This window comes from Octodon degus, unplaced genomic scaffold (assembly GCF_000260255.1).
Source record: "Octodon degus isolate 3935 unplaced genomic scaffold, OctDeg1.0 scaffold00210, whole genome shotgun sequence".
NCBI classification, from domain to species: domain Eukaryota; kingdom Metazoa; phylum Chordata; class Mammalia; order Rodentia; family Octodontidae; genus Octodon; species Octodon degus.
In genome coordinates this window covers 3668522-3695137 of record NW_004524786.1, presented here as the reverse complement: position 1 = coordinate 3695137, position 26616 = coordinate 3668522, and the positions used below count along the sequence as shown (strand labels likewise).

Sequence of the window (26616 nt, the reverse complement as noted above, 5' to 3'; positions counted from 1 at the left end):
TCACTCAAATAAGGCAACACCCAGAATCCCAAGCGCCTGATCCACCAAACATAAAAGGTGGAACCTGCGGAGGACGAGGTAGGCCTTTTTGCTCTTGCTCCTGGGCCCCTGAACACAAGCACAGCACAAACACTGCTTGGGACTCCCCCTGGTCACACTGCTCCAAAGCCGCCTCGCGGAGGGGAAATACTAGGGGTGTCTATTTGTTTATAGTTGAACTGACCTGGCTGCGAGGGGAAGGGGGCGGGGAAGAAGACGCGCACTAATGCTTCTGTTTATTGAGTCACATGTGTGTATATATTCCGTGTGCGCGTGTACAGGAGGAATTACATGGCGGTATAAAGTTGGCTGGGGATTCCGTGCTCCTCCCGGGCGCTCACGGTGACAGGCTGGGGTTAAAAATCAGCCACTCGAGAAGAAGCCGAGGCCTGGGATTAAATACGATTCCACGCACTGAATTTAAATAAATTTCCTGAATATACAAAGGTGGGAACCACGCATTTGTTGCCAGTCATCGAGGAAACGTTTAACTTTGCAAAAATACGCAGGTTTCGATAAATAGATTTTAGCCTCTCTGCTATAGTTTTTTTTTTCCCTTTTAATTTTAGAAATAAGTTTATACTGGTGATCTGTTTGGGGGCGGTGGAGGACGGGAGGAGGGCAAGGCAGTAGCTCTCTCTCAGCTCTGCACTGTCCTGGTCAGGTCCTTTGCGGAGGGAGCGGCGGGGCCCACGCTGTCGTGGAGCTTGCGCACATGTTTCTTTAAGTCAAAGTTTCTGCAAAAGCCTTTGCCGCAAGTGGCACACGTGAAAGGTTTCTTGTCGTTGTGAGTGTGCATGTGGAAGGTCAGATTGTAGACCTGGTGGAAGGCCTTGTTGCAGATGGTACATTTGTACTGCTTCTCGCCGCTGTGGGTCAGCTTGTGGTTCTTGTAGTTTCCTACAGGAGACCAAACACAAAATAAAAAAAGTAGGGGTATGGAGTGGAATGCAGGGGCCAGGGCGTCCCGGGGCCGGCGAGTCCCGGGCCGGCTCAGGTGCCAGAGCAAAGAAGGCGACGCTTGGATAGGCGGGCGCGACCTCTTCGAGTAAAAAAGTTGTCAAACTTCGTTTGCGTCAAGCCCAGCACTCTGGGGAGGACCAGGGCAGCCCTGCGGAGCCTGCCCGCGCCTGGCCCCACGGCTTCCAGGGCGGGCGAAGCGTCCCTCCCCGCGGCGCTGCACAGACAGGCGTACTGGCCTTCCCCTAGCTAACTGCCTCGCTCGAAGAAATTCGCACGAACCCAAGCTCCGTGCCTTCTTCCCCAGTTCATCTTTAATGTTACTGTGCCCCCCCATCACCACCTGGAGATCCAAAAGTGCTTAGCAGAAGCCTAGCCTGGGATAGTGTCGGCGACAATGAGGTCTACATTCTTTACCCTGAATCTTTACCCTGAATCCCAGGAGATAACGTTTTGCCTAGAATTTTTTCTTTTTCATTTGAAAGAGAGAGTGATGATAAACACAGAACCTCTCTCCTTTCCCTTGTCCCTTCTGCCTTCTTCCTTTGATCAGACCTCTCAAATCCACTCTCCCGGTGCACCCCGCCCAGTCCAGTAAGGTCTACTTAATCTAGTGGGGAGAGCTTTCATCTACATACCGCATAGAACCCGATTCCAGAGAACTGCAGCGCCTTAGCCTGAGGGCTTCCGTGCTGCGTCCACCACCGCCCCCACCTTTTTGCCTTTCCCCCAGCCAAGACCCGCTGAGCCCGGAGATGGGGTGAGCAGAAGGCCGCGTTGGGCACGTTACCTTTTTGGTGAAAGCCTTTGCCGCAAAATTCGCAGACGAAAGGCTTGTAGCCTGCGTGGATGCGGATATGCGTATTGAGCGTGGAGCTGCGGTTGAAGGCTTTGCCGCACTGGTTGCATTTGTGCGGCTTTTCCTGCAGAGAGGGATGCGCATTCAGTCAAGCTCAGTGAGACATTGGCCAGAGTGGCCACCCCGGGACCCTTGAAGAGGCATAGCATCCCCAACAAGGGTAAGGGAGGTCCTTGGCCATCCTCTGACCCAGTGCTGTCGCTCTGGCTGGGAGGGGCGGGTTACTCGCGGCCTGGCCTTACCCCGGGGCCACGTACCTGGGTGTGGATAATTTTGTGTCTGCAGAGCGTGCTGGCTTGGCGAAAGCCTTTACCGCAGACTTTGCACACGAAGGGTCTGGCTCCGGTGTGGACAGGCATGTGGCGAGTGAGGTTATAGTGGGCATTAAACACCTAGGCAAAGACAAGAGGAGCCTTTGTCCATGTCTCACGGAAACCCTAGAACCACCACGGAAGGTCACCTAGCCTACCCCCCCCAACCAACAACCCCTTTCAGAAGCTAGAGTTCTACTTCAAAGTGATTGTCTCAACTGTCTGTGACCCCAATACTGCATGGCAGCTGTCAGCGGCACCCCATTTCACAGAACAGGAAACTGAGACCCACCTAGATACTCAGTTTGATTATGCAGGCTCTCAGTTTGGGAAAAGGGATGCTCAAAGCTGCCCCAGGGAAGCAGCCTGGTCTGCTTGCCCTTGCTTTCCCCCAGGACCCTGGACCTCACCTTGCCGCACACCTCGCAGGTGAAGTTCTTGGGTTTGCCGTCCGCAGAGCCCCCGGGTAGCTTGCTGTGGCCCTTGACGCCCCCGCGCTCGGCGGTCAGGCCAGAGTTCTCCTTGAGCACCTGTTCCAGCGGCGCCGGAAGACGCTCCTTGTGTGCATAGGGAGCCGGATGGAACTTGTCCGCGGCCAGGCCGGCCAGCTTGGCGTTCTCCAGCAGAAAGAGCTTGGGGTGCGCGGCCAGGGCTGTGGGGGCCTGCGCGTTGAGGAGGCCAGACGGGAAGAGATGGCCTCCTAGGAGGTCAGAAGGCGGGTACGCCGTGGAGTCCAGGTAGTTGAAGTAGTAGAGCGAGCCACTGGCCGGCAGCCCCACCGCCTGGTTGATGACCTGCGGCTTGATGACCCTGCCCGCGGGCAGCGCAGCCGGCGCGAGGCCCAGCTCGGCCTTGCAGCACAAGCCACAGTTGGTTTTACACACGCCGCTGGCGCCGCACACCTGGGCCCCCCCGCCGCCGCCGCCGCCGCCGCCACCACCACCACCACCGCCGCCGCCCGCCCGGAGACTGCTTTTCCAGAGCTCTGAGTAGCTGAGTAGAGTCTTGGACGGCACGTCGTAGCCCAAGGGCTGCAGGGGGATCATGCAGGGCAGCGGCGAGCAGAGGTTGAGTAGTTTCTTGCCTGGGCCGCCGTCCGCCTCCAGCGCCCCCGGCCGGGGCTCCAGGGGTACGCGGGGCTCCGATGTCTTGGCCATGATGCGCTCGATGGAGAAGGCCAGCGTCTTGGAGGTGGCCGGGGGCACCATGGTCTCCAGGGAAGCCGAGCTGGCCATGGCGCGCGGAGCCGGGCCGAGCCGGACCCGGGCTGGGGCACAGCCTCTGTCCTCTAGGTCTGCATTCCGGAAAAGGCAGGGGGGAAAACCACAATTTAATAAGCACCTAGTCGGGCCGGGTCACCCATTTGCATTCAAATAAACGCAGGCAGAACAAAGTGCACCCAAGGGAACCAAATTACTGCCTATTCACCCAGCCCGAGAGGAGTCCGCCAGCCCCTGCCCCGGGACTTTGAAGGGGGGATGAGGGGGGGAGGGCGGAGGAAGGCGGGGTAGGCGTCTCGGGGAACCCCTGCGCCCTTCCCTGGCCTGGGCCTGGCCGGGCGCAGAGCCGGACGCCGGAGGGGCGAAGTTGGGCGGCCCAGGAGCCACCTCGCGCTTACCTCTTTCCGCCACCGCCGGGGAGATGCGTTTCGAGCCATGCAGCGTCTCTTCTGTCACATTTTGATGGCAAACATCTTCCCCTCCGCGTGAGATCACTGTCTTTTACACCCAGCTGACATCACATGAAGTCACTTGAAGTGGAGTGACACGGGCGGCGGCGGCTCCCCGCGGACCTCGTGCTCCCCCGCGCCTGCGGCCGCGCCGCCGCCACCGCCCCTCAAACTTTAAAAGGAGGCAACTGGCTCCCGCGCTCCCCTCGCTCGGAAAGTGCGAGCGGCTCGCGAATCGGGAAGGAGGGGAGAGGCGCGGGGGGAGGGGAGAGTCGTGATGGTTCTGCCGGTGCGCGCGCGGGGGGGGGGGCAATCATAAACCTAGGCAGAGTTCCGTGCGTGATTAACAACTTCGGAGGCCTACAGGTCTGGGGAACGCGGCCAGGCGGGGTGGGGTGGGGGGTCCCGGTCGCGCTGTCCCCAAGGACCCCGGGGTGTCCGTCTAGTGCGCGAAGTCTCCTCGGCCTGCCGCAGGCGCGCTGGGCATCTTGCTAATAAACTGCCATTTACCCACGGAGCGCCAGCCCCGAACACGCGCAAATGATAATTACCTCATTAGGATGTGGCGCAGGGACGCGAGCGCGGCGTTTGGAGGGGGTGCTTGTTAATGGGGAAATATTAATTTATGCAAAAGCAGCGAGCTCGCCTGGGCCGGCGTCGGAGGTCGGCACAGAGCTCCGGCCGCCCGAGGACAACCTCCAGGCGTCCTAAAGAAACGGGCCGCGCCCTCGCCCGTGCGCTTCCTGTTTTCCGGTGGGTTTCCTGCCCGAGGCTAGGGAAGTATGCGGCTGAGAACTGGAGCCCTAAGAGACCCTAATCGATCAGAACTGCCGAATTGCGATCGGGTTTCCGAGGCCAGGGAGGGCTCTGCGGCTGGTTTGGGGCTGCAGAGGGCAGTTCTCCCGCTGACGGGTACTTACTGTTGGTATAATTGAGAAGGTCCAATCCCCACCTGTTTAAGGAGCAGATTGAAACAGCAGAACCTCCCCGGGATCCTATTAAAACGTTTTTCCTCCTAAGGCCATTCAGTCGAACCAATTTTCCGAAGTGATTCATAGAGCTGAATTCTGCCAAGGCAGCTCTTTCACTTTTAGCCACTAAAGCACCGCGTGGAACCGGGTTTTGTGTTTTTCTAAAATAAAGAGAAGGATTATCAGAGGGGAGAGGGAGGGGCCCAAAGGGGGGCGGGCAGAGACCTAGTCTGGCCAGAGGTACAAGCAGAGGGAAGAAAAGGCCCTTTTCTAGACAGGCCCAAGTAAGTTCGGAGGAATTCAGTGTTTTGTGCGTGGAGCACAAAAGCAGCGCGCTCCGAGCTTGGTTTGGAGGGGCTAAATTCATCTGTTTGCAGTCCGGTCCACCTCGTATCACAACAAACTGCTCAAAGACGCTCCGGCACTCTCAACAGGCCGGGTGCTCCTGGCGACAACAAAAGTGGTCGAGGCTGAGAGTTGGGGGTGGCAGCTAGCAAGACAGGGAGCGAGAGAATGAGGTTTAGGAAAGGAAGGGGGGCGCTGCGGGGATTTTTGAAAACTTTTGGCTGGTTTTGTTCGCTGGACAATTATATCTTGCCAGCCGGCTTTTGCAAGACCTCAAGCTTTGTAGCCACAACCACAGTTTAAGAGGATTACGGTGGGTATAATATGAGCAAACAGGGTTGAAGGTTTGATAGTGAATTCCAGAAATAGTGTGGATGGAGGGAAACCTTCCTTCCTAGGAACAGGTCTTGAAGAGCCGAGTGTCCGCCTTACCTCAGGCCCCTTTGGGCTATAAACCATCCCCAGAAAACCATCAAAGCACAGGGACAGGAAAGCTTAGTTCTAACCACAGGCAGTAACTCCTCTTTTCCTCTAGGATTTCACCTTCCTTCCCATCTATCCAGTTGTGGCTCCTCTGACATGCCATTTCAGGCCAGCGATGGGTATGACAGATACAAGACCAGCATATTTGGAAGGCAAAGAGAGCAGAACAAAGAGAGGTCTCTGAGGAAAAGCGCCTTGGAGAGGGCTACCATGTAGGTTCTCATTCTGCTCAGCTCTGAAACTGCCCCCCCCCATCCGGCAGCCCTGAATCTGCTTCCACACCCCGCCCCCCTCTAGATCTCTAAATTGGAGAGAGGCTTGCCACTCTGGAGGAGGACAATTCCGTAGAGCCCACTTAATTTAGGACAGCTTAGCACTTCTGAATTGTGGGCCCAGTGTACCCCAATCTTAGGTCAGCATGAACACAAGAGCTCCGGGGAGTCCCATTCCCACCAAACAGGAAACAAACCACTCACCCCAACATTGAAACCATAGCAATACATCGTAGCCTCTCAAAGTCTCAATTTCTATCCCGACTTTCCTGTGGATGGATCCTGCTCACCACCAGCATCGCACCCCAACCCGCTTTCCAAATTGGGTGATTGTTGATCTCCGAAGCAGCTGAGAGATGGGCTGGTTTGCAAGCTGCATTGGGCTGACAGGCTTCCAAAGGCTTCCTGCGAACCTGCCTCACCATCCCTAGCGCTTTTTGTGGCTGCACAAGCCATCGCTCTCTCCCCAGCACCACAAAGGAGTGCTACCTCCACAGAAAGCAAACATTTGGGTAAAAACAAGTTACCCCTAATGTGCCTCCCCTTCCAAATGTTGGGTGAATGAATACACTGGCTTTTATGAAAGTATTTAATTAGCTTCCACAAACTTCTTCCCTCGCCTGCAGATTATATTGAAGTGGAGGGTTGGAAACTATTTTACACCTTGCCACTCACATGTTAATTAATCTCTATCTAACCCTAATTGCAGTTTATTCAAGCACCGCTCAACAGCTCACCCACACAATAAACACTGTTCCTACTTTTATACATATTACTTCACGTTAACACATTGAGTAATTAACTCCAGTACCAACTAATAGTGCAAACAAATATTTTCTGTAAACGAGATGATTTCAGGCAGAATAATAGAAGTCTTGGGAACTGTGGTGCACAGTGGAGGGCGTGCTGCCCCCAACCCTCCAAATCCATTCTCCTAGGAAGCAGTTTTCAGAAGGCTGAAATGCCTTTTTATATATTTTAAAAGGATTATAGAAATTTAACAATCCCCCCCCCCAATTTTAGGAAGTTGGTGGAAGAGTTCTGTGGGATCAGGGAAGGATTTTTCTACCTACATATTTTCAGTGGACGGCAAGTGCCAAATAACAGGACAGGCAGGGCAATAGGAGGCTCGGGACTAAGCAGATATTTCAGGGATGCGATTCCATTCGGGTAACAGAAAGTTCCCTGAAGCCTCCTGCTCTAAGGAAGCCCTGTCCTTCAAAGCAATGCTTTTCAAACAGCAGTGGGTGGAGGTCACGGTGGCCTTCTGGAACTCCAGGTGGTCTCTGGAGGCAGGCAGGTGTGACTCCTGGAAGCCAGCGTCACAGTCCGCGAGACTTCCTAGGCCATAGTGGGTGCTCAGCCTCCAGAGCTGGATTCCCAGAGGCACGGGACCGGGCATCCCCAGGCCCAGCTACAAGGCGGGTTGGACAGCCCTTGGCTTTCACGGCGGGCCCTGCACTGGCCCTGGAAGCATCAGTCCATAGCTCTAGGCCTCACCTCAGGCCTCTCATTGAAGGCCCTAGCTAAAGGCCAGATGCTTTTGCTTCAATGCCACCGGCTCTCTCGGGGGTCTCAACCACCCCCAGAAGCCCTTTCCCACCCTGAACAACGGGTGCCCAGGCCCGTATGCCTGTGGTTCTGTGGGGCCTGGCTCAGGGCACCACCTCTGCAAACCACAGCACTGCAATGCCACACCCGGGCAAGCACCCAGCACACCACAGAGCTGGGATCCGGGCACCACCCCAAGGAGCGCAGGGGTTTAATTGAAAGCACAGTTTGGAGCACAGCTGGCAGCTGTCTATTGATTTTATAGGAGCTTCTCTTGCAGGAAGCATATTAAATATGACTGACCCTGCCGGAGCTGAGCCTCTCCTCCGCCCCTTCCTTGGGCCATTTCGTGGTTACTAAGCCAAACCACTGTAATGACTTTTGTTTAAAAGCACTTTTTTAAAATGCCAGAAGTCGCCCACACTTCAGGACAAATTATTTAGCTAACGCTTTGTTGCAGTACAGGCAATCTCAGGAAAATCCCTTTCCTGTGCAAACGCTCACACGTTTGTCCCACTCCCTACACCTAGGGAGGTCAGGCCAGCTTTTCCTCCGAAAGGTGCTGCGGTTCAGCCCTGACGGCTTGTGTCTCATAGTTCTGAGTGACAAGGGGCACTTGTTAAGTTTTCAAGCATCATTATTTTTAAAATCTTGTTTAAATACATAATATATCCCCTTCTGCCGCCTTCCCAGGGAGTGGGTCTGCGCAGGTTTGCCAAGTTTGGGGACTTTCACCCGGGGCGGATTTGAAGTCCTTCACCAGCATGGCGGTGGCTTCTTGGGGTGGTGGAGGGGCGTCAACACCAAACCGCAGGAACTTACTGGGTTTAAGGAGTGCGCTTCCCTCTCTAGCCCTCTCCATGTCCTCCCTCGCTCCCTCTCTCCTCTCTCTTTCCTTCCTTCTTTCTTTCCTTCCTTTCTTTCTTCTTTCCCTCCCTCCCTTAAAAGGAACACTTAAAATCTGATTTACAGTACTCGGTGTCGCGCTTAACCGCTGCTGAAAATAAATTGACTTCTAAAGAGAAATTTTTCTACGATCCTCTTTAGCACCCCAGGAAGCAGTTTACTGAAAGCACTCGAACAGACTCGCCCATGGCGGGCTGGTCCCAGGCGCTGGGGCCCCAGCCTTCCCTAGGCGTGTTCTCCGGATCAGTGCTGTGGAGAGACAAAGAGCCCCAGACACCCTTGGCCCAGAGAAGCCGAGGATCCCGGTGAGATCCCGGCTTCCGGGGCCGCACAGTGGAAAGCCAGGCCCGCGGAGGTCAGATGGGCTGAACCCGCTGCCTCTGCCCACAACCTTGGGGACACCGCGGTGCTCGCAGCTAGGATGGCCGCACGCCGACCCGCTGCACCCGGAGGCGCCCTCGCGCCGCTCCTTGCATTCAGGAACTGGGCTGCAAGTCTTGTCGCACCCACAGAGCGGGTTTCATCCAGAGCGGAAGAGGCACCAATAGCCGAAGGCCGCCGGCTTCGCAGCCCGCGGCGGCGCGGGGGTGGGGGGGTGGGGGGCCAGCGATACAAACCCATCATGATTTCCGGGATCCTCCCCACACCCTCCGCGATCACATCCGAGGACGGGCGCTGTGTCGGAAACTTAGGCAGTACACAGGATCCTAGGCCAAAAGGGGTCTCCCAAAAGAGCAGATCTGCAGGCTCTACCGGTGCAAGTTGGGAGCGCTCCCCTCTCTGCCCTGGATGCATACATAATCACAAACATATATATGCAGATCGTATATATGCATATGTATGCATAGCGTGTATATGCATGCTTGTGTGTATAAATACTATCGACAATCCTCGAAATATCATTTAATTAGGAATGTGATCCAATACTGGTGCGCAGCAATTTACAAGCGGACGTGTTGTCCTTCCAGGTGCAGCGTGGGCAGGAAGCGCACCTGGGCTTTCCTCTCACCGCCTGATTTTGGTGTGCGACCTAAAGGAAATAATTACTAATAAAATCACTGTATACTATACATGATATTATGAATAGAAATATGTACGCAGATATATGGCTTTTTACACACACACGTATTTCAAATAAAAAGGCGTTTTATGAGTGGTTAGCTCTACCTAAAAGGGAGCTGTTGATTTCCGATTCGCTGGGAAGACAGCTTAGGATCTTGGGCATTATTTAACTTGGCAGCTGGTTAAGCTCTGTGGTGGAGCCTGCCCAAAGGTATTAGCGTTAAGTGCTGAGAGTAGGAATTAAGCCGACATGAAAAAGGACGAACCAGAGGGGGGAAAGGGTGAGGTACACGGATCTCAGACTCCCCAAACTTCTGCAAGTTTTCAGAGTCCAGGTCGCCTGGCAAACCCCAGCTCTGCTGTGCTTGCGTTTTGTTCAGCTTTGATAAGAACTTCCTGTGCGCCCGACTGCTCGGAAAGTTCCTCTCTGCTCTTGTCTCCGCAGCTCTCCTGTGCTCAGTCCAATCCCATTCCACGCTGTTGGTTTTTTTTTTTTTTCCTTTTAGCACTGCTGTTCAGATGGATCTGTGTGTTTCTTCCCACATCCCTGTCTTCCTGGCACACACAGATTGTCTCCTCGGGATAAAGCCCAGGTAGCAGTTAATAGTGGATAACTTACGACTGCTATACCTAAGGCCTGTTAGATGCCACGCTCAATTTTTCCTCCACATGTTCGTCATAGACAGGCAGCAGCTGAGATTCTTGGCGGCTGGGTAACTTATCCAGGCTCACCTAAGTGGTGAAGAGGTGTTCTTGAAACCCAACTCCTGTGCAGTACAGTTTTCCTGTGCTGTGGGAGAGTGAATTGGGATGAACATTCTGGAGAATCGGTTGGCAGTATCTGCTAAGGTTAAAGATTTGCATTACTTGCACCCTGGCCGTTCTCCTCTTCAGTATCTCTCTAACACAAACCGGTATCTGTGTTCATCAAAAGACATGTGCTGTGGAAGGCTCACGCTGGCATGATGCGCAATATCCCCACGCTGGAAATTTTCTGGATAATCATCAGAGGTGGAATCCTTAAATAAATACTTGCGTGTTCACAAAATGAAATGCCACGCATCCATAAGAGTGCACTAACTACTGCCGCACTGCAGAGTGTGAACGTGCTGCGGCGCAGAGGCAGCCAGACCCGCGTACTGGATACTGCAGGATTCCATTTTTAAAAAGTTCCCAAACAGGCAAAATGTGGAGGCACAGGGGGCTTCGAAGGACTGGTCAAGGTCTCTTTCCTGACCTGGGTTCTGGTGTCTAAATTTTCAAGCTGTGAAAGCTCCTCTGTGTACTTCTCCGTCTATGTTATCCTTCTGTACATCTACTAAGAGCACTCACTTGCTTACATTTCTGTCTATGCACTATGATATCGACGTATCTGTTAAATGGATGGACAATCAGCACCAGTTTGTCTGACTCCTTGCCAGCTCCCCTTTCCCAAATAGATAGCACTCTCCTGCCTCTGGAGCAATTCTTTCATTTCTTTTTGGACCTGTCATGTCAGTTAATTGGCTGCTCATATAGAAATCTGAACACAAGGGGCACCTTCACTCGGTTGTTTCTGGAGTTGGCCAGTTGACACAACTTCCCAGGGTACCCTCAGGGGGCTCAAGCACAATTAATCAGGGAGCTCATTTGAAGGGGTCTTCTCAGTCCAACCTCAGCCAGGGTGTGGCAGTGGTGAACTGGGACCTTCCCTTCGGCCCATGCTCAGGTTAGGGCTGGCCTCAAACTTCCCAGAGATACTCTTGTAGGCGCCTTGGGAGAGGGAGGAGCTGATGGCAGAAGAGCAGGGCATGGGATGCTGCTACGAACTGGCATTAATAGAAAGCCTTGGCGGCACGTCTTCAGAGCCCAGCTCTCTGGGGCTTGGCCCTAGGCAGACCAGCAGAAAAAAGACAGACTCTTGGCTCTCTGGCAAGTGACCCAGTTAGCAGAACTAGCAGTTTCACTCTGGAAGAAGATGAGGAAGTTTATTTTAGAAGGAGAGAAAAGCCTTGGAACACAGAAACCCAAGCGAATCTTTGATAATCCCTTGTGCAAATTCCTGGTGTACTCTGCCGGTGGCTCAGGTTGCAAATTTGACCTCAGCGTTTCAAGACAGATATCAAAACCTACCACTAAAGAAATTTAGGTAGGTGCAGGGGGAAGGTAAGAGCTGGAGCTCTAACTCAGACTAAAAAGAGAGCTGTTTTGTGCTGAAGAACTGAGAAAAGGTAGGACTCACTGCTGTGGAATCTTTGAGCTTTTGTCACTGGGTGGAGTCTGGATGCCACAGGCATGGTGCTTACCAGGGTACATGCAATCCATGTCCTCATGGCATCTGCATTCTGCTATTCAACCAGGAGGCGTACCTGGACTGCCTTCTGGCTAAGTGCCAGATACTGGGAGACTTCTTGCATGTGACGCTAGGCTTGAAACCAGGGGTACTGGAAAATTTATAATGGGCATGGTGAGGAAACATAAGACCCTCAAAGATGGAATTAAGGGAGAAAAATTCAAACAAAACAGAAAATCCAACGGACAAAACAACAACACAAAACAAAAACAAAATTAAACAACAAAAGCCTGAAGAAAACCTGGCAGGGAGGTTAAAATATTTAAGAAATTTTCATTCCAGTAGAAGCTGCAGTCAGAAATAATACATTAAAAAATAGGTTTTCGCAAGCATTTTCGTGATACGTAGGTCAGCTAATCACTTGGCAGCTCACTGCCTCATGCTTTTCGTAGACTGATTTCTGGTCCGGGTAGATCTGGGTCTCCCCACAGTGTGGCATTTCTTAAGATGTGATACCTTAGCATGAAATTCCTTTCTGTGATTTGTAGGGCTGTTTGCTCTTTTCTGGCCTCCTGCTCTTGGATGCAGTGTTGGTTCTGGAATCAGATCAAGCCAGAAGTCCAGCTTACCAGTTAGTTGAGTCTGTATAAGTGAGGCACCGAGCTTTTCCACACTGAGAAGACGCACAGAAAGTGCTCAGCATTGGTGACTGGCCAATGAAGAGCCCTCAGCGTGCGTTTGCCAGTGTCGTGGTAACTACAGTATTTGTAACTGTGGTCCTCCAGGGAGATAAAAGGTGAGAGAAGCAGAGGGCAATAAACAAACAAACAAACAAATGCATGAATAATGGGCTGGGGAGATAGCTCAGTGGTCAAAGTACCTGCCTAGCACGCAAGGACCAGGGTTGGATCCCTGGTACCACATGCCTTGCCAGTCCCAGAACCCTGGGTGCACCATGCTGGCCACTGAAACCAGGCATGGTAGTGCATATCTGTAATCTCAGGGCTGGGGAGGCTGAGACAGGAAGATCATTCCCAGTTGGAGCTGCAGAGTGAGACCCCTGCACCAAATGAATAAATAAAAGATTTTTAAAAATGAATAATCATTCTTTTTCCTCTCTTTGTTTTACTTGCTTTTGTATAGGCGGTACATTATTTTTTTCTGATTTAAAAAGTAATTAATGGAGAACTTTTGGGAAAAGTGTAGGAATTTAAAAAAAAAAAGAAAGGAAGAAAAAAAAAAGAAAATTACTCATGAATTTACAACCCAGAAATCAGACAATTGTTTGGTGTATATTCTTTCTATACATTTATAAGATTGATGCCGTATGATATATACAGCTTTATAATCTGCTTTTCCATTTGATATCGCATGAATACTTTCCTGTGTTTTAAATATGCTAATGAGACACAATTTTAATGTCTCTGTAGTATTTCACTATGTATCTTTAGCATGAGTTAAACAGTCCTTTGCTGTTGGATATTTAGGTTGTTTATACTTTTTTTTTTTTTTTTTTTTTTTGCAATAGCTCCATCAGGAACATTCTCACATACGAATTCTGCGCATAGCTAATTCCCGTAGGACAAATTCCCAGAAGTAGCATTACTATAGCGAGAGATATGCACATTTTTATAGTTTTAGTTACCAACTGACGAATTGCCCTTCAGAAAGGAGGTGCATATTTATCCCCACTCCAACCGGCAGGACGCGACACCCCTCTCTCCCAGAACCTTGACTAACACGAGGCATAATCACTTTAAAAACCTAACCAATTTGATAGGTCCCAAATGGTATCTTACTGCTATTTCTGCCCATGTGTTCTTGCCCAGGGCAGACTCAGTTGCCAAATTGTGGAGAACTTGGAATGTACAAATCATAGTGCAGACCTGGGTGACAGAAGAAAGGAAGACATATGGAGGAGAGAGAGAGAGAGTGGGGGAGAGAGAGAGAGAGAGAGAGAGAGAGAGAGAGAACACCATCCAGAGAAAGAGACCAATGTCACATCTCTTTTGACATCTAAATGTTTAAGGCTTTGACATTTCCTCAAGACACGCTCTTACTCCATTGTGGGTCCTTGTCAGAATGGGCTGCTCACCTCTTCTAAAGCTTTTGTCCTGTGTCCTGCATGTGGGTGTTGACCTGTAGCCGAAGTCCTAGCTCAGGGAGGGGAAGCTTCAGGCTGACGAGGCCAAGCTGGCCTGCACCTCTCCAAAGGACCCCAAGCAACTGTGCTCTGGCATGGCTAGGTGATTTGCAAATGCAAGCTGGCCAGCCAGGATGGGGAACACGCCTGCGAAAGGCTGGCCATCTCAAGCCTCCCTCCATGCCTAGAAAAAAAATCAGAGCTACTAGAAATGAGAACAGGGGCCCTGGCCATATTGCACAAACAGAAAAGCAGGTACAGAGAAGATCATTTCCCTGTAAAAGCTAGAATTTATTTCTGAGTTTGAGCTTCTTTCTACCAGAGAACGGCATGAGTTAGTTACCATTCTGATCGTTGCTGAATTTCTCCTTGTAATTAAAAACAACTGAGTGTGGGGGCACATGCCTGTAATCCTTGTATGCAGGAGGCTGAGGAAGGAGGATCGCTGTGTATTTGAGGCCAGTTGGGGCTAGGAAATGAGTTCACGGCCAGCCTGAATTGCATAGCAAAATCTTCTCTCAATAAAAATTAACTAAATTTATTATGAGGCATTTTGAACATAGAAAAAGAGTAATAGTCCACCTCCTGCCCACAAAATCTGTCCGTATATGTTCCTGTGTTGCCCCCCCGTGCTATTCTAATACAAGTCCCAGACGTAATATTTTTCTCATACAGACATACTTTCAGGACTATTACTAAAACACTAACAATAATACCTTGACATCCTCAGACAATCACATTGTTTTTTGTTTTGTTTTGCAGTACTGGGGATCCAACTCCGGACCTTGAGCTTGCCAGGCAGGTGCTTATGCCGCTGGGCTATCCCCCAGCCCCTAGACAACCACATTTATAATTTTCTTATAAATACCATTTTTAAAACTTGGCTTAAATAGTTTCAATCGTGATCAGTGAAGGTCATAAGCACATTACCATACACTGTAATTGGTTTTAGCTTTTAAATCTTTTTTCCTTGCAATTTACTTCTTGAAAAAAAAAAAATCTGATTTTTTTTTTTTTTGTCCTGTAGTTTCCCACAACCTGGGCTTTGCTGAGGGCCTCCCTGCAGGTGCAGTAAGGGAAGCCCTTCTCCTTAGCATGCTGCCTTCTTTCTTGGACATTTCTTTGAGAGTAAGCCTGGCTTATGAACTCCAGGAGTGCGGAGCTTTGTCATGGAACCAACGATGGCAAGGACAGTGCCTTCCCGTCTCTGTAGTCTTGGCAGGCACCCCTTGAAACTCAGCTTAGAGTCTGCAATGCTCATTTTGCCCTTGTCCCCAACAGGTGTTTTAGCGTCCTAAGGACAATGCAGGCCTCCCATTGGCTTAAAATATGGACCTTTCCTCAGTCTGCCGTGGACATCTGCAGCACAGGCGGGGGTGGTCACTGACCCGAGCTCCTGAGCTGGCTGCCCTGCTGTCCCGAAGCTTCGCGGGCGTGTGCTCACACTTCCTCCTGCGTCCTGGTTGTCAGCTGAAGAGAACACGCCTTCTCGGACCCCGCCCTGGACGCTGCCAGCGCGTGGACAGCCCTCGCAGAGCAAAAGCTTCCCACGGCCCACCCCACCCTGCCACAGGTCCCTCGTGGGTGGCAGTGGGGGTGTGCAAAGCAACGTACAGGGGACAGTGGACACTGTAAACAAGAGCTGGCTCGGGGAATGGGAGAACTCCAGCAAGCCCGTCTTTATCCCTCCTGGTAAGCCAGACCTGAGCGGCTGCTTATTTAATATCCTTCAGTGTGGTATTTTCTTTTGATTTGTGTTTGTAGATTTAAGCTCTCAATTAGAGAAGATAAAAAAATAAGTTAATATTGGTCAACTCTGGGCTTATTAGCAGATCAGAGTTTTGTGTTTCCTGAATTCTTGCATGCAATAATCATAATGAATAACATTTAGTTACAGAATTCTAAACATAGTACAGTGGTTAGTGAAAATAAAATTTCTTTCATACCTTTACTTTTTAGTCTCTTTTTGTTTTACTTATTTCAGACAGGGTCTTGCTCTATAGTCCAGGCTGGCTTTACAATCTCAGTAATTCTTGTACATCAGCCTCCCCAGTGTGGAGTTAACCGGCAGGTGCCAATTTCTAGTTTCTTTTCTTTTTAAAAATAATTTCATTGAGAAAGAAGCAGCAATGAGACAGTCCCCAGACAGGCCAGTAGGACAGTCGCAACAATCAATACATTGCATATTGTTGTCTTCGCAGTAGCCATTCACAGCACAAGATGCAGACATGATATCCTGTCCAAACACCATTAGTTCAAAACTCTCTTCTCATTGAGCTAAGAGAAAGTAGCTGCACATCTATGTCAGCTGCGCTGTATGCACAGGTATATATATTTCACTACAAAATGGTCCTTCATGATATCCCCCTTTTCTGTTTACTTCTTGTCAGAGATGGGTATTCTGTTGCCATTCATATACCACAGGGGCATGAATTCAGCAAAGCAATCCGATACAGTCCAGCAGTCTGTAATGGTAGTGGGTTATCTGAATGGTTACTAGTTTTCTGCGAGTGCCTATGAGGTTAGTAATTATTAACTACTATTATTATTTCGGTATTTTGACTCCATAAAGCATCTTCATTCTCATCTTCAGATGGAATAAGTGAGGTGTGGGGGAGTAGTCACAATTAGTCTGGGCTGAATGTTTAGTTGAAAGGCCCAGTGGAAACTGAAACCTGGCCCACTGAGACTCCAGGCTATTAACTATAGTAGTTATCTAAAAACACAAAAATATGGCTTATGAGCATTTTCCAAAGTAAACTATAAGCTATGATTTAATTGTTTTGGCCAGTTTGATAGGTGGGTTGTGTTTTAAGAAAGTGTAAGTGTAGAGCTTATTTGTATAAAGAAGGAAAGGAAGGACTGGGGTAGGCAGAGTGCTTGCTGAGCCTGTCTGAGGCCTTGGGATCAGTCCCCAGCACCTCAACAGACAGGCAGGCAGGCAGACAAACAGATAAACAAATATAAAAAGAAAAGAATACTATTCTCATCTTACCCATAAAGAAATTAGGGTAAGAGGACCGGCCAAATACCTCAGCAGACTAAAGTGCCTGCAAGCAGGTGCAGGGCCTGGGGTTTGGTCCCTGGGTCTGCTGTGCTGGCCCTGCTCCCAGTGTGCGCTGAGACAGCAATTGAGACTGGGCATGGTGGCGCACACCTGTAATCCCAGCTCTTGGGAGGCTTGTAGTTGGATCACTACAAGTCTGATCTAGTAGTGAGACCCTGAACACCCTGTAGGCCCTTCCCTAAAAAAATACAAAAAAATAAATGTAGGTCTGGTTTATTTCACTTATAAGTATATCTTCAAGTGGCATCCATTTAAATATAAAGCCTTCGAGTTTATCGTTCTTTATAGCTGAGTAATACTTCATTGTATAAAAATACCACATCTTTTTCATCCATTCCTCAGGTCATGGGCATCTTGGTTGTTTCCAAGATTTGGTTATCACACATTGTGCTGCTATAAACATAGGTACGCATATATCACTATGATATGATGTTTTCAGTTCCTCTGGGAAAATTCCCATTAGGGTGATAGCTGGTTTGAATGGGATTTCCAATCCTAGTTTTTTAAGGAGTCTCCACACTGATTTCCATAATGGTTGCACCAGTCTACCTTCCCACCAGCAGTGGAGAACGGTTCCTTTTTCCCCACAGCCTCTCCAACATTTGTTTTTGGTTTTCCTTATGATAACCATTTTTTCTGGGGTGAGATGGCATCTCAGTGTTGTTTTAATGCATTTCATGGATGGCTATAAAAAGTAAAGCCATATTAATATGCTGAGCTATAAAAGGCTCAAGTCAACAACTTCTGACATTGCCAGTCTTATGGATAACCCACTACTATTACTGGATTACTGGATTACATTGGGTTATTTTGCTGAATTCAAGCACCTCCAATATTTAAATGGCAATGGAATACCCAAGTCTGATGAAACTAAACAAAAAAAGGGGATACAAAAGAAGGACTATTTTGTATCTGTATGTACAAAATAGGATGGATATACAGCTACTTTCTCTTAATTCAGTGAGAAGAAAGATTTGTACTAACAGTGTTTGGACAGGATATCATGTCTGCATCTTGCACTATGAAGACACAATATGCAATGTACTAATTATTGAAACTGTCCTATTAATCTATTTTGAAACCATCTCATTGCTATTTGTTTCTCAATAAAATTAACAAAAAATACAAAAAAGAAAGAAATTAGGGTAAGAGTCAAAAGTAAAGCAAAGAGTGAGATGGAGAAGACTAAGATCTTTGACAGGGTTTTTTTTAACTCTGTGTGTGTGTGTGTGTGTGTGTGTGTGTGTGTGTGTGATATTACTCAGCTTTAAGGAGGAAGACTGGGGCATATTGGTGCAAGCCTGTAATACTAGTACTTGGTCAAGGCAGGAGGATCATTGTGCATTTGAGGCCAGCCTGGGCTACATAGTTCAAGACCAGCCTGCACTACATAGTGAGACCCTGTCTCAGAAAAAAACCTTCTATCTTGAACCTATAAAAAATAAGCCCCCCAAATTCAAAGACCCAAGTCGAAAATGGGCATCTGACATAAATTCTCAAATGAAAAAATACAAATGGCAAAAACAAAAATATGAAAAATGTTTAACATCATTGATTATTTGAGAAATGCAAATTAAAACAACACTGAGGGCTGGGGAAATAGCTCGGCAGTCTGAGCCCCTGCCTCGCAAGCAAGTCCAAGGTCTGGAGTTCAATCTCCTGCACCACAAGCCATGCTGGCCTGGAATCCAGGGTGTACCGAGCTGGCCTGAAACCACGCGTGGTGGCGCACACCTACAATCCCAGCATGGGAGAGGCTGAGACAGGAGGATCACTACCAGTCTGAACTGCATACAGGAATCCTGTATCAACAGTAAAGTTTAAAACAACACCAAGATTCCATCTCAGTGCAGAAAGAATGGCTGTCATCAAGAAGCCAACCAATAACAAATGCTAGAGAGGCTGTGGGGAAAAAGGAGCCCTTCTCCACTGTTGGTAGGAGTGCAGACTGGTACAACCACTATGGAAATCAGTGTGGAGATTCCTCAAAAAGCTAGGATCGGAGGTCTCATTTGACTTAGCTCTTCCCCTTCTGAGTATTTTTCTACAAGAACTGAAAACATCACACCACAGTGATCTGTGTGCACCCACTTATATTTATAGCAGCACAGTTTGTCAGAGCTAAATCTTGGAAACAACCCAAATGCCCACCAACTGAGGAATGGCTAAAAAGGATGTGATATTTTTACACAATGGAGTATTATCCAGCTATAGAAAAGATAAACCTGAGGTTTTTATAGGTAAATGGAGAACATACTCACAAGTGGAATAAATTATGTATAAACATCATATTGTGATGCTAGCGCAAGAACCTGGAAGAGTAAATACAATCTGAAAGGAACAGTAGCTCCTGTGAAAGGGAAAGGAACATACCTCACGACCAGCCTGAGCTACCAGTGAGAGCCTGTCTCGGCTGTGACCGTGGAGCTACCTACCTCCCTGGCCCTCAGTTCAAAGGGAAGGGACAACTGGGATGAGAAGAGGACAAAAAGGAAGAAAGAAAGAAGAAAGAAAGAAAGAAAGAAAGAAAGAAAGAAAGAAAGAAAGAAAGAGAGAGAGAAAAGATAGACTTATTTATTTATACAGGATAGCTTCGATAATTGCACCACTGCTGAATTCTGCTGGTCTATTGAAAGGAGCAGTAAATGCTTAATTTATTTTTCTTTTATAACTTTCTTTGACCAGTTTGGCCAAACTGGTAATTTGAACAACTAATTTGAAGACAGCAATATGCAATATAATAACCATTGTTGAATTCTTATTATTTTGTTTAGTGACATTTGATATTGTTTCTAATCTGCCCTCCCTCGTGGCTGGTTCAGCCCGACCTAGGGGCAGGGCGAGCTCAGCATGGGGGGGTACATATCAAACCGTGGGTCCTGCTCTTGCCTAAGCTTTCCTAAGCAGGCGCTTTAGTCCACTGAGCTATCGCTCTGGCTCTAATTTTTTTTTTTAACTTTTTAAAAAATGTATTTGGTATAGGGTCTCACCATGTAACTCATACTTGTAGTGATCCTCAGCCTCCCCGCACTGGGATTACAGGCATACGCCACCATGCCCAGTCTTGGCCGGTTCAGCGGGCCTGGGGGCGGGGCCGGCAGGGCATGTGGTGTAGGGGATTGAACGCTGGTCCCTGCACTTGCCGAAGCAGGTGCTTAGTCCACTGAGCTATCTCACCGGTCCTTTTTTTTTTTTTTTTTTTTTTTTGGGCAGAACTGGGGATTGAACTCAGACCCTTGGAAGCGCTTATTCTACTGAGCCATCTCTTCGGCCCTCACCGGTCCTTTTTAAATTAATATTTATTCTCTTTAAAAGATTAAAAAAAAGCTACAGAGGAAGGAAATCTTGTCATCTGCAGCAACAGGAATGACTCTGGAGGTTGTTACGCTAAATACAATGAAGAAGGCATAGATAGACAAATAGTGCATAACCTCTACAATGTCCAGTTCATGGATGTAGAAAGCACAACGATAGTTAGTAGGACGGGGGCGGAGGGGAACAGGTATATTGGTCAGAGGGTACGACATTTCCGAGGTAAATAAATTCCGAAGTCTAAACTGTGCAGGAGAATGCGGAGGAGGAGCCACGTTTGCTTTCTCGCTCCCTCACTGGCGGACGGCAGCTGCCTCCGCAGGCCGGCCGTTGGCAGTGAGCCGTGTTCCAGAGGACAGGAGACCGAAATCTCCGGCACGCTGCTTTCTTAAGCGTTAAGTACGATCTAGGGCAGCTCCCATAACTGGGGACCGAGAGGGCCGGCGGGTGCTGAGACGGCGCAGCTGCGGTGCTGCGGCGGTAATGTCATGGGAATTGCTATCAGTGGCGAAGCGGTGACCGCTGCAAGTGTCAGCGTGGCTTCCAGCTTCCTTCCTGCCCCCCGCCCCATCCCAGTGCTCTGCGTGGCTGGCCCTGCGGGCTTAGAACGCCTCCCGTAAATAGGACCGGGCAGAGGCGCGAGAATAAGCATTTGTGGAAAAGAAAGAGAAATGATACAGAATTGCACTAAACAAAATAATGGGAATTCACCAGTGGTTGTTATGTTGCCTACTGTTGTCTTCAGATTAGTTGTTCAGATTACCAGATATAGGCATGCCAAACTGGTCAAGAAAGTTATCAAAAATTAAAAAGGAGAAAAACAAAGTAAGCCTGAACTGCTCCTTTCAACAGGTCCGCAGAAATCAGCAGTGCAGTTACTGCAGCTGTGGGGTGTGTCTACATACGTATTTCTTTTTCTCTTCCTTCTTTCTTTGGTCTCTTTCCACATGCCCGTTGTCCCTTTCCCTTGAACAGCTTCCCTTTCGCAGCATCTGTTGTACCTTTCAGATTTTCTTTACTCTTTTGGGTCCTTACACGGGAGCGTGGCAGTTAACATCTCCTCCTGGTACTAGAACTCATATGTAATTCTCCATTTGAGTTTTCCAGGTGCTGGCTCTACTGGGACATTTGACAGAGCAGATCTACTTTCAAGGCTAATCTTTAAAGTATTTTTAATTTGAAAAAGCAGTAGATGCCCAGGATCAAAATAGCCAAACAACATAACATGTTAGGCACTGAGAAGCAAATCTTTCTGTTTTCTTCCCCCAGGTGACTTCTCTTGCTGGCTTCTTCTGAGCACTTTGCATTCAGTCAGTGGAAACTGGTAGCAGGAAGGGACCTGCGGAGGACGCGTGGTTTCCTGCAGCCTGCAAGGCAGGCTCTGTTGAGGGGCAGTGGAGAGGAGCAGGGGAAGCAGCCACAGGACAGCTCTGTAGGGGCTGCCACCGCCGGGCCAGGACGTTCCCGGGTACTGCGACCTGTCCTGAGGCCACACAGAGAGTTCTCTAATGCTGCAGTGCCTTCCGGTCCTGCCCTCAGGAGGTGCAGTTCATCTTACTGCTAGCTGCATCCTAGCCATTAGGAGCGGCTCAGTCCCTAAGAACCTTGCCGGAGCCTCTGATGGTGTTTCCCAGCTCATCTCCCGAGTAAATGGCTCCAGCGGAATCCTCTTCTAAACCTAGATTAAGGCAATCATGAGCAAGAAGGGAGGATGTGAAAGAAATGTATTTATTGATGAATGCTTTCCTTCATTACAGTAATTACTATTGCGCTTCATAGTCAAAGGATAGTAAGAGAATATGAACAAACGTGGACTGTGAACTAATTCTTCTTTAAGTAGCAGAAGCAAGTCTGCTTGCCTAACACCTGGCTGCCCAGTTCAGAGCTGATCATGACCTTCCCTTGGGAAGGAGTGTGACCGGGGCTGCGAAGAGCAGAATCGGCTCCCTGACCTGAGGAGATAGCCTGGCGGTCTAAGCACCTTCCTTGCAAGCGCGAGAACCCGGGTTCAATCTCCAATACTGCGGGACGCACTGGACCTGGAACCCCAGACGTGCCCCACTGGACTGGCCACTGAAACTGGGTGTGGTGGCACACGCCTGTCATTCCAGAGCTGGAGAAGCTGAGACAGGAAGATCACTTGGAGGCTGAGCCGGGCGTTCATGCAGCGGTCAGCCCCTGTGCCGTTTTTGCTTTGTCTATACACGTTGATCCATTCCGTATTGGTAGCTCAGTGAACGGATAGCCATCAGGAATGCTTTGCATATCATCCTGGTTAGTGCCAAGTTATAGATTGGGAAACCGAGCACGAGGGCAGTGATGTAACGATCTCAAGGTTGTGCCTGTCACCAAGTCTTCTGAATTCTGGATCAAGGTCATCCTGCCTCCGCGACTCAGGCGCTTACCTTCCACCTTGGGCCCTCCTTGCCTGTCTCACACATCACTCCACAAACCCTGCCATGCCTTGTGCTCGCTTTTTCTTCACTACTTACAAGGAATGGTTTGAACCCCTGACCTTTGCAATAACGAGATTCAGGACTCAGCCTCCCAGGAATCCACGGTCATCTTTCTCTGGAAGATTTTTGGAGAAATGGGCCCTTGCTAAGTGCGCATGCGCGCTGCGTCCCTTGGTCTGCCTGCGCTCTGTCCTCACGTTGTCCAGGGCCCTTTCCTGGGAGAGGCCCGCCTGGGTGCCCAGCAGATTGTTGCAGGAGCTTGGGGGTGAAATGGGACCGAAGCAATGTAAGTTCGTTTCCTTTTTTTCCTTTTTGGTGGTGCTGAGGATTCTATCCAGGGCTTTGGCACTCAGATATCTCTGCAGACCTTTTACAATATTATTATTATTTAAAAAATTTTGAGACAGGGTCTTGCTAAGTCACTGAGTGGACGAGGCTAGGCTCAAACTTGCGATGCTTCTGCATCAGCCTCCCAGAGTGGGATTGATTATAGGTGTCTGTCACTGAGCCCTGCTAAATTTATTTCCTCGCAGTGGAAGGATGTGTCCCAACTTTGGAGATCTTAAAAATGAAAACCGTCTTGCTGTAGAGTCAATGAAGTATAAGAATTGACTAAAACTTGCAGACGAAGTTGACCAGAGATGGTCGTGCAGAAAAAGCCCAATTTCCTTAATTTGGAGATAACTGGTTTATTTTAACCTCTTCAGACTCATTTCATCAGAACTATCCAAGTACTTTAGAGTTTTGGAGAAAAAGACATCTCCTTATCCTGCCAGAAATCATTGCATAGAGGTTCAACTTTCAGCATCACAAAACCAGAAATTGTCATGTAATTAATAATCCAAAGAGTTCAAATTCTCCAAATACATTCAATGTCAATATTTTCCATATGCTCAGGAATTTTTACTCTATAATCTTGCTATTTGTTCTTTGAAAGGATACCCTTCGTTCAAAGTTAACTAACTGAACAAACAATACTGTGGGGGAATTCACTGTGTTCACAGTCACCTTCCAGGAGGTATCTGAAGAAACGAGGTGTCTTGCTCAGCGATCCCCTTTATAACAATAGTGATATTAGAGTTTGAAATGTAGCCATCGCTCCCACGTAAGCTGCCCTTTAATTTGCACCAAATATCACAGCATTTGTCCTGCTGTTGCTCTCAATTTTCTTTTAAACACATCTTAGAATTTCCAGCACTGCCTGTGAAATTCGTACTATCTTTAATCACATGCTTCCTGCCTTTAGCAAAACCTTGTTTATTCTTTGCGATTGTATTCAGCACCTAGGAAAAAAGCCAAGTTGTTTCTGATGGGCAGGAGAAAAGATGCCAACTTAACCATGTTTACAACTGCTTTTTGCCATCCCCCCAGCAATTCTTAGGAAATAAAGAATTTTTATTTGTGTACTCTTGGCCATTGTTGCTCTTGCATTCCTCTTATTTTGTGACTTATTGTGATCATTTTATCCCTTGCTAGTTGGTGACCATGATTAATTTGTTGCTGACTGTTTTTCTGCGACCTTCAGTGTACTGTTGACGGGGCAGAGACCTCTGCGGGCAGCCTGCACCCTCCTCGGCCCTTTCCTTGTGTCTTGTTTAGATCCGAGTGCAGATTGACAACTTTAGATGAAGTCCACGGTTTCATAAGAAGGAAAACAGATGATAATTTTAGTTTTTAGATGAAGAAGCAAAACAACCTTGAATAAGTGATGAATATTGATTTTAAAAAAATTGTTTATCAAGAAGTACAGAATTGTGCATAATTGGATCTCATTTCAAATGTATCTGATGGAAATTGGCCACATAGAACACACTTATTTTGGATCTCAAAATGTAAATGAAATGAACTTATTAAATTTTGTGCTTCAGCAATACTGTTGTTACTCCTCATGGTCGGGCAGTTTCCTCAATTCTTATAGAAGCCCAAACTTGGGACAGCACGACCGTTCGTCCTGTACTGGAAACTGGGGCCACTGTTTGGTGGGGTGAAGGGTGGAGGGCCTGCATGCTCTCTGCGTTCTTTTGAATTCTTTGTTTTTAATGAACAGAGTGTATTGTTCTGGACTACATTTAGTTTACGCTTTCTTGGTCGTGGTCATTCTTGTGTGTCCGTGTGATGTTGGCCTGCTGGGGCCAGCAACATTTATTGAGTGCCTGCTGAATCCGAAGCACCAGACTGGCATACGAACAGGGACACACAATTGCTGACCTTGAGCTGCCGGCCACGTAGCAGAAAGACACACACATAAACAGAAAACTGAAGACAGCGTGGCCCAGCTGTTCCCGGACCAGGCTGTCCTAGAGACTCCTCAGTCACACGTTTTCAGCAAGCCCCGGCCACTTCTCCAGATGGCTCATTCCTCCATTGTGTTGGATCCATCCTCATTTCATCCTGGGCTTTTGATTGACCTTACTTTGCTCCCATTGTGTCCTTGACCAGAAAAACCTCCTTAGACATGTCACACTCACCGCTCACGTACACGTCATACCCTTTCCCAAAGAAATACAGAAAGTCTGCCTGTGCAGCCTTATAGGCGACCCATTTGTAAATACAGAATGGGCGCTGTGAATATTAGGCTTGGATGATCCCCACTTGTGGAAATACGTAATACACATGACACATTCTTGCCTAAGACCGGAACGTATCTGGAGGCTATTTGCCCATCTGTCAGCAGTGGCTACTTGAGGGAAATGGGCTGGTGGGGGGAAGCTTCAACTTTTTGTCTCATAATTCTATTCTCTGATTTTTTTTTTTTTTAATGTATTTGATACAGGGTCTCACTGCGCAGTTCCAACTCATAATGCTCCTCCTGTTTCCAGCCTCCCCAGCCCTGGGATTACAGGTGTGTGCCACTCTGCCCAGACTCAGTGGCCAGCTCAGGACACCCAGGGGTGGGGCCGGCATGGCATGTGGTGCCAGGAATTGAACCCTGGTCCCTATGCTTGCCTAAGCAGGCGCTTAGTCTGCTGAGCTATCTCGCTGGCCCCTCCTTAATATTTTTAACTCAAAAAATTTCTTCCAGGGCTGGGGGTGATAGCTCAGAGGTCTAAGCCCCTGCCCAGCAAATGCAAGGATTCCCAGTGCTGCATGCCGTGCTGGGCCTGGAACGCTGGGCTCACCACACTGGCCACTGAAACTGGGCATGGTGATGCATGCCTGTAATTCCAGTGTTGGGGAGTCTGAGCTGTGTAGTGAGACCCTGTATCAAATACATAAATTAAAAAAAATTAAAATTTCTTCTAATGTGTGAGAGAAATAAAAGTATTGCTTCACTTTTAGCTCTGTAGAGTAGCAGACCCAAGCTGAAGGAAACTAATATCTTCCTTTGATGACTGTTCTCTCTTCTTACTCCCAACCCCATCCCCAGCCCCGCACCCATCTCCTGGAAGCTGTGTGCCTAGCACCGAGCAGGCCCCACCCCTGGGTGTCCTTCAATGCCTTAAGTCAGGCTGTGCTCACAGAGTGTTCCTTGTGCCCTGGGAACCCACAGGAGAATGTCCCCATCCAGGCCTGCCTCCCCAGGGAGCCTTCCCGTCCTCCCTGTTCTGAATCTTGGGACATTTAGTCTGCAGGAGACTGGCTCTAGGAGAAGGGCACTCGGTCTTTCCATCTGTGCCCTTCTGGCCTGTGCTCCATGTTAATCCACCTTTGTGAGCAGCCAGGGAGAGCAGGCAAGCTGGGGCACTTGAAGGGGAGAAGGGGTCAGGAAGCGCAGAGGAGGAGAGAAACCTGAGCAGAAGAGGGGGACAGCCAGAGGGCCCTTAGGGCCTGTGGACTGGACAGGCCTTCAGAGTGAAGGGTGGAGCCTCACAGGCCTTCCGTGGAGAAGCCAGAGGGAGCTGGGACTTGAAGGAGGAGTCGCTGGTTCAGGAGAGGACTCCAGGTGAGCAGACCAGGAATGCTCAGCAGGAAGGGAGCAGGCTGAGTGCGATGGTCTC

General features: G+C 48.9%; 1 protein-coding gene across 1 annotated transcript; it reads right to left on the bottom strand.

The window, feature by feature from the left end:
* Positions 1-679: 679 nt before the first annotated feature.
* Positions 680-3404, bottom strand: Fezf2 (FEZ family zinc finger 2). The gene is made up of 4 exons (XM_004644791.1): positions 2580-3404; positions 2116-2250; positions 1790-1922; positions 680-939 (listed from the first exon to the last, which is right to left on the bottom strand). The coding sequence occupies exons 1-4, from the start codon at positions 3402-3404 to the stop codon at positions 680-682; spliced, it is 1353 nt and encodes a 450-aa protein (XP_004644848.1).
* Positions 3405-26616: the final 23212 nt, after the last annotated feature.